At 43.7% G+C, this 14113-nt stretch overlaps 1 protein-coding gene across 1 annotated transcript in view; it reads right to left on the bottom strand.

Annotated features, from left to right (window-relative positions):
- Positions 1 to 10513, bottom strand: part of LOC109900403 (potassium/sodium hyperpolarization-activated cyclic nucleotide-gated channel 2-like) — a 60632-nt gene extending 50119 nt beyond the window's left edge. The window contains exons 1-2 of the mRNA XM_020496093.2: positions 9350 to 10513; positions 2670 to 3093 (exon numbers count right to left, since the gene is read on the bottom strand). Of these exons, the coding sequence (XP_020351682.2) occupies positions 2670 to 3093; positions 9350 to 10506 (1581 nt within the window). The 5' untranslated portion in view covers positions 10507 to 10513. The remainder of the gene's footprint in view (positions 1 to 2669; positions 3094 to 9349) is intronic.
- Positions 10514 to 14113: the final 3600 nt, after the last annotated feature.

Genomic DNA, 14113 nt, shown 5'->3' with positions numbered 1-14113 from the left:
TAAATAAAGTTGAAATAAAAAATAAAGTCTTCCAAACAACATTGTTGTTTTGGTGTGTAAAACATTACACACTCACATAATCAATTGGACGAGTGAATAACAACAACAAAAGCAAACCTGCTACTACCACAGCACAAACAGTTATGTCGCCATGGCAAATCCCATTAGTAGAGAGTACAGCGTAAGTTAAGGGCACACCATTCAACCCTAAACAGTGGAGAGGGACTTTCAACACTTCCTCTCCAAACTCCACTGTTCAAACACTCAATGCAGGCATCCTTCTTTCATTCCATCATTCCTGTACAAACACTTAATACAAGCATTTTCCTTCATTCCATCTATGCCTCCTTGTTTGACATTATGAATAAGAGCGAAAATGTGGAGAGATCTTGAACTCAGTTATCCAACTACATGCAGATCAGTGATTATCAAAAGGAAGGATGCATTTCGGAAGTATTCAAATATGGCATCTGAGGGATAGATCTGCCAGTCATTAAGGATCTGCCAACTGCTCCATCCGTCCATCTGACTGCTGTTTACTTGTCTGTCTGTCTGTGCCTATTTAACACCAACCCATCTCAGCGCTCCTCTTCCATGCATGCCAAGTATCCTCCTCTAACCATCATGCATCTGTGCGTTTGTTTGTCGCATCATGTCTTCAGAAATCCAATTCTCCAAAGGTAAGGGGCACACACAGGGCCCAGTGCATCCACCATCCACACCACTGTAAAATCCCAGCTTGTGCCCGATGCCTGGCCTGCCAATACTTTCATAAGAGAAAAGTTAGAATGATCCCATTATCCCCATTAGACCTTTTGTGGCATCGGTGTGAGATGAGAGATAGATAGACGGACCAGACAGACCAAGGCCCCTCCAAGAGAACACAGTAGAGGGGGAAAATGAATAGAGCAGAGGTATATTAGGCTATCTAGTGGTTAAAGCGTTGGACTTCTAACCGAAAGGTTAGAAGATCGAATCCCCGAGCTGACAAGGTACAAATCTGTTGTTCTGCCCCTGAACAAGGCAGTTAACCCACTGTTCCTAGGCCGTCATTGAAAATAAGAATTTGTTCTTAACTGACTTGCGTAGTTAAAGGTCAAATAAAAAATAAAGAAATATTGTAGATGAACGAATAACTAGTAATTGCCAAAGGACAAACCAACCAATCAAGTACCATCCAAAGCTAACAAAGAGACAGAAAATGAATGGTGACACAATTAAAGGCTAACCTACGAGGAACGCTGGCCTAACTGAATTATAATAATAATAATAACAATTAGCCAGATATATAATCATAGTGAGCACCCCCTCCAGTGTGCCATATAACCACCCCACCTGCTCCTCCTCGGCTTCTTCATTTATTAACTGTGTTTGCCTCTTCTAAAATGTTGCTTATCAAAATGAGCAGACGCCTTCTGGGAGTCGCGTGTCAAACGGGGAGACAGCGGCGGCACTGATGGTGATTAGGATGCAAAGTGTGCTTTAAAGTTTAAACCCTCCTGCCAACAACAACACACAGGTCAAGAACAGCAAAGTAAACCTCCTGGCCCTCGACAAACGACTGGGAACAAACACAGGCAGGGATGGGTCCAGACTGTTTAACAGCTTATTGGTTGTCAGCCAACAACTAAAGTTCTTAGATGGAACTCAGGGACCTGACAGCACTTAGACCAAAGTCTGCTTTGATATTAATCTATAAAGAAGTCCAAATGGATGTGGGACCAAGAGGTCCTGGGTACAGAACAGTGCGGTATACCTGTCAAATATTTAATGCTTGGCAGAGCATTCTATGATTTTCCACCTAGACAACTTGTCTGGACAACCTGTCGCACTACCTTTTTTTTTAAACCTTTATTTAACTAGGCAAGTCAGTTAAGAAGTCAGTTAACCATCACTACCCAAAATCACTGCCTAAAATTCACTACCCACTTTCATTACAATCATCAGCAATAGCACGATCCTGGCTCTTAGCCTACTTCCTCCGTGACAATAGCCACTTGTCCTCTTTAGCATGGCCATCTAGTGACTACCCTGAACCCATGGGTCACGTAGGGATGTTAGCCTACTTTCTCCCAAGGGTAACTACACATTAGTAGTGGATGAGGTGAGTTGACCACTGTACAATGTAAAAGCACTTTACATCTAGAGTAAAGCACTTTAGACCAACAGTGGAAAGTGTGGTAAAAAATAAATAATCCAATCCATTAAAATTTTCATTATTGTCATGGGAAATTGCATGATGCTGCTGTGAGCCTATCTCATCTTGCTTTTATACAATGCTGTCCCACCTCCCTACTGTACCTTCTCTCTGACAATATGTGTACTAGTCTAGTATAGCCATGTAGCTTTCTAGCACAGTTATCTATGGTGACTATCCTCAACCATGTATTATGTAGACACGATGCTGTGAGTGTGTACTACACATTAGTAGTGGATCAGATGAGTTTCCATCTTACAAGCTCCAGGAGAATGGTGCTATGTGTATACTATAGTTATCATCCTTTCTCCTATCATCAGGACAATAAATAGTTGATGAGGCTAGTTTGAGTTCCCCCCCCTTTCAAGTTCTTTGAGAACTATTGTGAAAAGTGACGAATAGATGCAATCCATTATGATAATTATTATAGGCCATGAAGCATTTCGGGGGGCTGTGTGGAGTGTTGTCCTACCTCTTCCCACTGGTGGATGTAGCGGATGAGCCGGGACAACCTCAGGAGCCTCAGTAGGCTAAGGATCTTAGTGAATCGTACGATCCTCAGGGCTCTGGCCGTCTTATACATCTCAGAGTCGATCCCCTTCTCCACGATCAGGAAGATATAATCCACGGGGATTGAGGAGACAAAGTCCACGATGAACCAGGTCTTCAGGTACGTCTTCTTGATGGTTTTGGGGTCCAGGATGATGTCGGAGTTGTCCTCGATGATGATGCCTGTGCGGAAGTTGAGGACCAGGTCCATGAGGAAGAAGGTGTCTGAGATGACGTTAAAGATGATCCAAGGGGTGGTTGTCCCGTCGTTGAAGAAGGTGATGCCCACCGGGATGATGATCAGGTTACCCACCATGAAGAGAAGCATTGTGAAATCCCAGTAGAACCTGGAGAAAGAGAAAGGGAGAGAGAGAGAGAGAAGGGAGAGTTTGTGTGTGTGCGTGTGTGTGTGTGAGGGAGTGAGTGCATTTGTGTGTGGATGAGGGAAAGGTAAAAGCGAGAGGGAGAGGTGGAGGTGGAGGAAAAGGATAGAATAGAGGACAAAAGCAGAGTGACAGAGGCAAGGGAGGGAAACGGACAGGCACTGGGGACTTTCTAACCAAAACTGGTGAGTGCGTAAGCAAACTACAAAGACTTCCAATATGTTAGGCTGAAGGGTTATGTTAAGCTGATTAATATCGATTTGCATTTAGCGGGAGCTGACCCTCAGTGGGGGTGAGACGCCAAGAGACCAGAGGTGGCAGAATGGTGTGCTCAGGTTGGGGTATAAGATTTAAGCATAACCTGAAGGAATATGAAAATTAATGATTGATGAATGAGAATGAGCATTATTGTTGTAAATTATGGTTTTGGTACACCTCCAGTGTAGAAAATACATTATACAATGGGGCAAAAAAGTATTTAGTCAGCCACCAATTGTGCAAGTTCTCCCACTTAAAAAGATGAGAGAGGCCTGTAATTTTCATCTTAGGTACACTTAAACTATGACAGACAAAATGAGCGAAAAAAATCCAGAAAATCACATTGTAGGATTTTTAATGAATTTATTTGCTAATTATGGTGGAAAATAAGTATTTGGTCACCTACAAACAAGCAAGATTTCTGGCTCTCACAGACCTGTAACTTCTTCTTTAAGAGGCTCCTCTTGTCCTCCACTCGTTACCTGTATTAATGGCACCTGTTTGAACTTGTTATCAGTATAAAAGACACCTGTCCACAACCTCAAACAGTCACACTCTAAACTCCACTATGGCCAAGACCAAAGAACTGTCAAAGGACACCAGGAACAAAATTGTAGACCTGCACCAGGCTGGGAAGACTGAATCTGCAATAGGTAAGCAGCTTGGTTTGAAGAAATCAACTGTGGGAGCAATTATTAGGAAATGGAAGACATACAGTAACAAAGTAACAAAGCCTACCATCAATAACACACTACGAAGCCAGGGACTCAAATCCTGCAGTGCCAGACGTGTCCCCCTGCTTAAGCCAGTACATGTCCAGGCCCGTCTGAAGTTTGCTAGAGAGCATTTGGATGATCCAGAAGAAGATTGGGAGAATGTCATATGGTCAGATGAAACCAAAATATAACTTTTTGGTAAAAACTCAACTGGTTGTGTTTGGAGGACAAAGAATGCTGAGTTGCATCCAAAGAACACCATACCTACTGTGAAGCATGGGGGTGGAAACATCATGCTTTGGAGCTGTTCTTCTGCAAAGGGACCAGGACAACTGATCCGGATCTGGAAAGAATGAATGGGGCCATGTATGTATCGTGAGATTTTGAGTGAAAACCTCGTTCCATCAGCAAGGGCATTGAAGATGAAATGTGGCTGGGTCATTCAGCATGACAATGATCCCAAACACACCGCACGGGCAACGAAGGAGTGGCTTCGTAAGAAGCATTTCAAGGTCCTGGAGTGGCCTAGCCAGTCTCCAGATCTCAACCCCATAGAAAATCTTTGGAGGGAGTTGAAAGTCCGTGTTGCCCAGCAACAGCCCCAAAACATCACTGCTCTAGAGGAGATCTGCATGGAGGAATGGGCCAAAATACCAGCAACAGTGTGTGAAAACCTTGTGAAGACTTACAGAAAACATTTGACCTCTTGTCATTGCCAACAAAGGGTATATAACAAAGTATTGAGATAAACTTTTATTGACCAAATACTTATTTTCCACCATAATTTGCAAATAAATTCATTAAAAATCCTACAATGTGATTTTCTGGACTTTTTTTCTCATTTTGTCTGTCATAGTTGAAGTTTACCTATGATGAAAATTACAGGCCTCTCTCATCTTTTTAAGTGGGAGAACTTGCACAATTGGTGGCTGACTAAATACTTTTTTGCCCCACTGTAGATACAGAAGTAAACTCAGCAAAAAAAGAAATGTCCCTTTTTCAGGACCCTGTCTTTCAAAGATAATTTGTAAAAATCCAAATAACTTCACAGATCTTCATTGTAAAGGGTTTAAAGACTGTTTCCCATGCTTGTTCAATGAACCATGAACAATTAATGAACATGCACCTGTGGAACAGTCATTAAGACACGAACAGCTTACTTACTTAGGACACTTACTTACAGCTTAAAATTAGGACACTAAAGAGGCCTTTCTACTGACTCTGAAAAACACCAGAAGAAAATTGCCCAGGGTCCCTGCTCATTTACGTGAACGTGCCTTAGGCATGCTGCAAGGAGGCATGAGGACTGCAGATGTGATCAAGGCAATAAATTGCAAAGTCTGTACTGTGAGACGCCTAAGAGAGCGCTTACAGGGAGACAGGATGGACAGCTGATTGTCAGACCACGTGTAACAACACCTGCACAGGATCGGTACATCCGAACATCACACCTGCGCGACATGTACAGGATGGCAGCAACAACTGCCCGAGTTACACCAGGAACGCACAATCCCTCCATCGGTGCTCAGACTGTCCGCAATAGGCTGAGAGGGGATGGACTGAGGGCTTGTAGGCCTGTTGTAAGGCAGGTCCTCACCAGACATCACTGGCAACAACGTCGCCTATGGGCACAAACCCATCGTCGCAGGACCAGACAGGACTGGCAAAAAGTGCTCTTCACTGACGAGTCGTGGTTTTGTCTCACCAGGGGTGATGGTCGGATTCGCGTTTATCATCAAAGGAATGAGCGTTACACAGAGGCCTGTACTCTGGAGCGAGATCGATTTGGAGGTGGAGGGTCTGGGGAGGTATGTCACAGCATCATCGGACTGAGCTTGTTGTAATTGCAGGAAATCTCAACGCTGTGCGTTACAGGGAAGACATCCTCCTTCCTCATGTGGTACCCTTCCTGCAGGCACATCCTGACATGACCCTCCAGCATGACAATGCCACCAGCCATACTGCTCGTTCTGTGCGTGATTTCCTGCAAGACATGACTGTCAGTGTTCTGCCATGGCCAGCAAAGAGCCCGGATCTCAATCCCATTGAGCACGTCTGGGACCTGTTGGATTGGAGGGTGAGGGCTAGGGCCATTCCCGCCAGAAATGTCTGGGAACTTGCAGGTGCCTTGGTGGAAGAGTGGGGTAACATCTCACAGCAAGAACTGGCAAATCTGGTGCAGTCCATGAGGAGGAGATGCACTGCAGTGCTTAATGCAGCTGGTGGCCACACCAGATACTGACTGACCCCCCCCCTTTGTTTAGGGACACATTATTTCATTTCTGTTAGTCACATGTCTGTGGAACTTGTTCAGTTTATGTCTCAGTTGTTGAATCTTGTTATGTTCATACAAATATTTACACATGTTGCTGAAAATAAACGCAGTTGACAGTGAGAGGATGTTTCTTTTTTTTCTGAGTTTATGTGGATACCACTTCAAATGAGTGTATTCGGCTATTTCGGCCACACCCGCTGCTGACAGGTGTATAAAATCGAGCACAGAGCCATGCAATCTCCACAGGAAAACATTGGCAGTAGAATGGCCTTACTGAAGAGCTCAGTGACTTTGAACTTGGCACCGTCATAGGATGCCACCTTTCCAACAGATCAGTTCGTCAAATTTCTGCTCTGCTAGAGCTGCTCAACTGTAAGTGCTGTTATTGTGACGTGGAAACGTCTAGGAGCAACAACGGCTCATCCACGAAGTGGTAGGCCACACAAGCTTACAGAACAGGACCGCCAAGTGCTGAAGCGCATAAAAATTGTCTGTCCTCAGTTACAACACTCACTACTGAGTTCCATACTGCCTCTGGAAGCAACGTTACCACAATAACTGTGTACCGGGAACTTCATGAAATGGTTTTACATGGCTGAGCAGCCGCACACAAGCCTAAGATGTGCAATGCCAAGCATCGGCTGGAGTGGTGTAAAGCTCGCTGCCAATGGACTCTGGAGCAGTGGAAACACGTTCTCTGGAGTGATGAATCACACTTCATCATCTGGCAGTCCGACGGACGAATCTGGGTTTGGCGGATGCCAGGAGAACGCTACCTGCCCAAGTGCATAGTGCCAACTGTAAAGTTTGGTGGAGGAGGAATAATAGTCTGGGGCTGTTTTTCATGGTTCTGGATAAATCCCTGAGTTACAGTGAAGGGAAATATTAACACTATAGCATACAATAACATTCTAGATGATTCTGTACTTCCAACTTTTTGGCAACAGTTTGGGGAAGGCCATTTCCTGTTTCAGCATGACAATGCCCTCGTGCACTAAGCAAGGTCCATACAGAAATTATTTGTCTGCACAGAGACCTGACCTCAACCTCATCAAACACCTTTGGGGTGAATTGGAATGCCGACTGTGAGCCAAGCCTAATCAGCCAACATCAATGCCCGACCTCCCTAATGCTCTTATGGCTAAATGGAAGTAAGTCCTCACAGAAATGTTCCAACATCTAGTGGAAAGCTTTCCTATAAGAGTGGAGGCTGTTATAGCAGGAAAGAGGGTACCAACTCTATATTATTGCCCAAGACATTGGAATGAGATGTTCAATGAGCAGGTGTCCACATACTTTTGGTCATGTAGTGTATATATTTGCATTTTATTATTGTAGTAAACATGTTGTTTTTCTTATCATCAACAACAGTAGCAGCCTATGCCTTAATTGCAGGTTTATGAATATTTCTATAAACTGCATGGGAAAAGAAAATAGCTTAAGTGAAATGGTACTAGTATTTTGGTCCAACGAATTCAGTAAAATCCTATGAGCCGAGGCTTAAAGAGCGGGTTACACGGTTGGGTGCTGCTGATGATGACAGTCAGAAGTACAGGGCTAGTAGGCTTGTTTTCATTGATAAGAGTATTCATGGCCGGGCAGTCAGAGGGGGCTCGCTGCAGGTGCAACGCTGAGTCATTACACTGCGACTGACGCACTAGGTCTTAACCGTGTACCTAGAGATAGTGAACACAGCTCTGCAGTTTACACCACAATAATATCATATTTGATTAACCCTGTAAGTGACGCTATTTGTGAGAACTATGGGCATGCCTACTCCTATGAGAGACTTGTAATTCTGGTGTTGTAATTCTGGTCTCTCTTCGAAACTATACAGTCAAATCATACATATTGGATACGTATCAATAAAGTATTGTATTGAATCAACATTATTTGTTCAGATACGTAAACATGAGCTGAGCAGAAACAGCGCGATGTGTGAATCGAAAGTAGCTAAAAGTAGCTGCCAGCCCCACTCTTGGTTAAGCGGGAGCTGTCCACTCGCGAGTGGTGCTGAAACGAGGGAAGGAAGCGCCCATGTGTCTATCACGAACTTCAGTGGCACAAAGATGCAATTCTATGACCCTGTATACAATGGGCCCATTTCGCGAAAGTAAAGCATTTCATAATCAACATGACCATCTCAAAGGCGAGAGGACCCACATATGTATGTCAAAAGGCGTGAGATGTCGATTCTCCTTATCGTTGATAAAACCGTGATAAAAGGGAAAGCAACCCGTCATTATTCAAATGCTTGATCTGGGGAGTCATAGAGGCGGATATGTCTCGAGTGAGCATGCTTGAGGTTTTAGCACACTTTGCTCAAGGTGACATTCCATTACTGAGTCCATCACACACCCCGGCAGTCCTGTCAGTCAAGGATCTAGAGCACAGCCGGCCACGACGCTAACATCGGCTCGAAACAAACCATATTTTAATCTAGCCCCACGGTAAATAGCCTAGTAATTGGCGTGATTTAATAATGTTGGGTTAAGATTAGCATATTGTTCTGAATGAGATCGATGCGAGGCTTGGTTGGTTATCCCAGACATTCAACAGAGGGCTGTTGTTTACAACCTTGAAAGGACACGATATCATCGCTATTCATAAACCTTGCCAAAAAGCTTTGCGCTCAGGTTGTCTTTGAAATATACTAAAAAGCACGACTAAAAAACCTGTCTTTGTCAATGTCCTATTGTTTAACGAAAATCACTACATAGATGGGTTCCATTCAATAAAATGTAATCGAAATGTATAGTCTAAAATACCAGCCAGAACAGGTGGGCCAAAATGGGTTATTATGTCTGGTTTATAACAACTAATGACAATAGACTGTGTTGCACAATGCACATTGATAATAGGCATTCTACTTCTGGGCCCCTGGATTCTCATTATAACTTGTTATAACTTAACTCCATGATAATGCCAACATGCACACTCACAGATACCAACCGCAGCACTTAACCCTTACCTGAAATCACTGTAGGGGTGGATAATCCAATTGCCCGCTGATTTAACCCGCTCTTGCTCCCTCTCCACTGCCTTTTGACTCCCATACATACGTAAGGAGAATTTGTTAACTCCAGGTTGCAGCATGGCACTGAATTGTCGCTGCATGAAGGTGCTTCCGCCGGGCTCGGCATCCTCGGTCTGGATCTGGGGTCCCTCCTCGGGCTTCTGGAATGTGACAGAATTCCTGGGCTGCTGGGTCGTCTGGGTCTGGGTCGAGCCGTGCAGCGATGAGGAGGCTTTCCTGCTCGGCGCGTTGGAGAAGGACACCCTGGAGTCTTTTTTCTCGGGGACGCCGGTGGAAACCGGGGTGATGCCGGGGTTTGCGCCCACTTCCCCGTGGCCCTGCGTGGTGGAGATTGTCATGGAGCCATCCATGCTGGCCCTGGCTGAGTTACAGGCACCACGCCTAAGGGTCCCTCCGTCTTCGGCCCTCCCCGCCCCGGCAGTCTTGTTGGAGATGATCGAGCGCAGGCTCCCGGTCCCGGAGTCCCTCCTGCATTCTCCGTTTTTGTTGCATTTCATTCTTGAAATTGGAGCGGTGGTGTTGCAACCATCACCTGCTGCCGCATTTAAAACCTCTAGTGTGACGGCGGCTCCAGACGTCTCCGCCCCTGCCACTCTGTTGGTCTCGCCGCGCCCGGCATTATCTCCCAGACACGTTGTGGTATCAATCGCTTTGGATGCTACAGTGGGCTCAGTGGCAGCAGGCGCGTTCTCCGCTTGCAGTAGGCTGGGCTCGTTGTTTGTAGAGTTATTTCTGGTAGCCGTGGCCACGGCTCCCCCTACTGGCGTAAAGTTCTTCATTCTGATGCTACCTCCTCCGCCTCCACCACCACCGCTACTGCTGCTCCCCCCGGCTCGGCGCAGCCGCGGATGCTGAAACTTGGACTCCTCCTCACCATCCTCCGCCTCGTCCATGACTACGTTGCTGGCCAGGACGAGCTGCTTCACACTTGGGGCGCTCTGACTGGCAGCAGCAGCGGGGACAGAGTCAACACAATTGCCGCTGTTGCTGCTCCTACAATTGGACGCGGCAGCTTTGGGCGCGCTGATGTGGCTACATCCGCTTCCGCCCGCAGCCTTCTTTTTCATGGTCGCCTTCTTGTCCATGGGCATGTCAAATTGTGCCTCCATTTATCTTTAGAGAAAACCAATCAGGAACAAAGGAGAGGGGAGAGAGAGAAAGGAGAGAGAGGGAGGGTGGACGTGACTTCTTTGCACACTTTACAAGAGCAGGTATCTGTGGCTCTGCTCACTTTCAGAGATCATGTAAGCATCGCTTCAAGATAGTTTCTCTTTTATCACATATAATACAAATTTGATAGCAGTTGCTCTGTGATTAAGTCACATTCAACAAAAGATACTGTAAACCTTAGGCCTTATTTAATTAACCTGCAATGAAATTCTAATCAATCAAACTTCCCAAATATTCAACAAGCTTTCAGCTAAAATCATAATGTGGAGTCCTTTAGGGTCAATGACTCACAGCATTCAAAAGCTATATTAAAACGTCATAATGAACCAATGATATATTTTTTAAGGGTGTTTTCAATGACAATATGTCAAACAGGCGTGTAGCCCCTTCTAGTGTCCATACAGGTGGAATACATTGAAAGAGAACTCAAAGTGATACTAGTATTTTTCCTTTACCTCAACTCATCTGCACTGATGAGACGGTGAACTCCCACAGTAACAGTAACTTTCCAATTGGCATCCATAACTTTCAGGGAATGGAAATCAAGAGATGGGCGGGGAGAAGGGGAGGAGGCCGCAACTATCGAAATGTATCCTTTATAAGCATGTCCTTGAATCAAAATATTTGGGTTTTCATTAAAGATTATCTTCAAAGATACAGCTTTCATTTTACTTTACTAAGCTTTCCAAGAAGTGGGGTACAGTCACCCAGACCTTAGATTAGGATATCAGTGAACAGATACATAGCGTTCGCAGGCACCAAATTATTATTTCTGGTAGGGTTACATTCTATCTCCAGTTATAGCCTGATGTTACCACCATCAACAGAACCATATAACTTATTGTAACCACATTATTATTTTAGGACTATACAGAAACAATGTTCAATCCATCTCAAATTGTATCCAAGCATTTACAACCGAGTGAGCTGAGCACGTATTGCATTTTAATCAATCATACAGTGATCAAACCAGACCAACAGTAGGATACTAAGGAACAGGTCTGAAAAAGGACCCCAACTCCTGATCTGATAGTAGACAAGGATGCCTTTGAGGGAGATCAATGGTTAGGGAAAAAGTGGCCAGTATTTCTTTATTGCCAAGTCTGCTATATCCAGAGCCATGTATTTAAAGTGTTGGGACCATATAAATAGAAGCAATAGAACAGGCATCCCCATTCAAGTCAATGATGGCATAATGGGTGGACTGGAGGCCATTGCAAGTGTACTACCCATAGGAGCAAAGCAGTAACTAAAATCAGGGACAGAAGTGTACCCATCAATATGTGCTGTGATTTTTGATTCAACTCAACTCATCCAGGCTGTATCACAACTGGCCGTGATTGGGAGTCCCATAGTCCCATTGGCAGGTTTAGGCAGTCATTGTAAATAAGAAGTTGTTCTTAACTCACTTGCCTAGTTAAATAAAGATACAAAATAAAAAATATATAGAAAAAAACCTGACCAGAGGCCTAAATGGAATGGTATCAAACACATTTACATGCCATTAATTCCATTCCAGCCATTACAAGGAGCTCATCCTCCTATAGCTCTTCCCACAAACTTGCAACTGCAATTACAAAAAATACATTCCTTTGCATGAGCCATCAGTTTACATATATTTGAATGACCAGAGGAGGCTGATGGAAGGGGCTATAGGATATTAGATTCTATTTCTATGGTTGGGACATTGAGTTTACATTACCATAAAACTTATTGCATCACAATACCAGGCAGACATTGTGAGTTTACCAGTCAAATTGCCAGGGTTAGAAATTCCAAGCTTGTTCTAGTCATTTTATTTCTATGGATGAGAGATTGAGGTTTCTGCATTATGATGCATTTACAGGACACTACAACGTTCAGTTTGTAGCCATGTTAGCACTCCATTAACACTACATGGGGAATAGCCATATATTTTTAAAACAAATGCTGTGTAACTGAATATCTAGAATAGAACAATATAAACCATTCTAAAAGTTGGCCACGCTCCCTAAATATATGGTCTTTGGGATGTCCCTACCCCATTGAAGTTTAAATGCAAAATGGTTAAGGTAAGAGCTAAGGTTAAGGTTAGGAAAAAGGTTGTGGTTAAGGTAAGGTTAGGGTAGGGTAGGGTAGGGTTAAGGATCCCGGATAGCACGAACCATAAATATATGACCATGGCTATATCCACTCTCCAGATGGACGGGACGTTCCGTATGGTTTTTGCAGCGGGCGCAAAAGTGGGTCATTTAGCGAATGATGTTCATTATATTTGTCTGTTCATTCGTAAGTTAGGTATGACTAAATATTGTTTCCACACTTGGGAATGTAATCAGAACCTTATATTATTCATTTTTATATTATTCATTATTCACCCCTGACGTAGTCAGCCAGATACCGTGAAAGACAGCTGTCACTCTCAAGTGCTCGCGCGGTGGCTACCTAGAGTTACGTTAGCTTTTAGCTCTTGCGTGTCGTGGACCTTTTGGTTATGGATCCCTTCAACAGTTTAGAGCCTGTGATATCTGTTCCTGTTGGTCTAAAGAGGAACTCTTCTAAAAAAGAGAATGAACAGGAGAGACAAGATCTAGCGACGGGAAACAATAATGGGCTATACTGGCTGCAAACAATGAGCTGTGTCACTCAAGAATCAATCCATCCTTGACCAGTAAATTAATTGTGACATACTTTCAATGTTCTTATTATTCCTAAAATCCTCCCCTAAAGTGTAGGCTATATAATCAAACTCAAAAAACTTCCCTTGACTTATCCATCAAAAAAACTGTAAAATCCACATTATATTTAAAAAAAAAGTTGCTTAAAAGTCCTTAAGGAAAACACACATTGTATGAACTGCTCCCTCTGGATACAATAAATCAGCTGATATTTGCAAAATATAGTTGATTATTTTAATATTTATTTAAGTATAGCTACTTTATTACAAGTAACGTTTAAAACCCAATCAGGATACTATTGTTCTGTTGTTTGGGGTGGATATATGATGTTTTGTCCCAAAAACGTGATTATTTGTCTCTCTATAATAAAATAACCTTGCAATATATTTCAAACAAAATAATGTCTGTCTTTCCACTAGCCTATGTCATGGTAAGATGGAAAAATAATTGCTCTCTCTCTTTCACAAGATGTGTTTTTAATTAATGTCAATTTACCAACATTTCCCCCCCAAAAATTATATATCATGTTCTGGAACATAACTTCATATATAACCTGATATTTTACCTTCTACATTGAGACCTTGCTCTTCTGTTACAGTATCAATGGGACCTGCATGAGAGGACGCACACACACACACACACACACACACACACACACACACACACACACACACACACACACACACACACACACACACACACACACACACACACACACACACACACACACACACACACAGCCTTCATAATCACTGCCGCTGATCACACACACTCTGTGTCAATGACATTCAGAGGTTGTCTGCAATCACTGAACTTGTCTCAAACATCCATGCAGCGATACTAAACTAAGTTTCCCTGCGGTCAATTAGGT

Source organism: Oncorhynchus kisutch, linkage group LG27, assembly GCF_002021735.2.
Source record: "Oncorhynchus kisutch isolate 150728-3 linkage group LG27, Okis_V2, whole genome shotgun sequence".
Lineage (NCBI taxonomy): Eukaryota > Metazoa > Chordata > Actinopteri > Salmoniformes > Salmonidae > Oncorhynchus > Oncorhynchus kisutch.
Note: the sequence above shows the minus strand (reverse complement) of the source record. Positions and strands in the feature narration are given on the sequence as shown.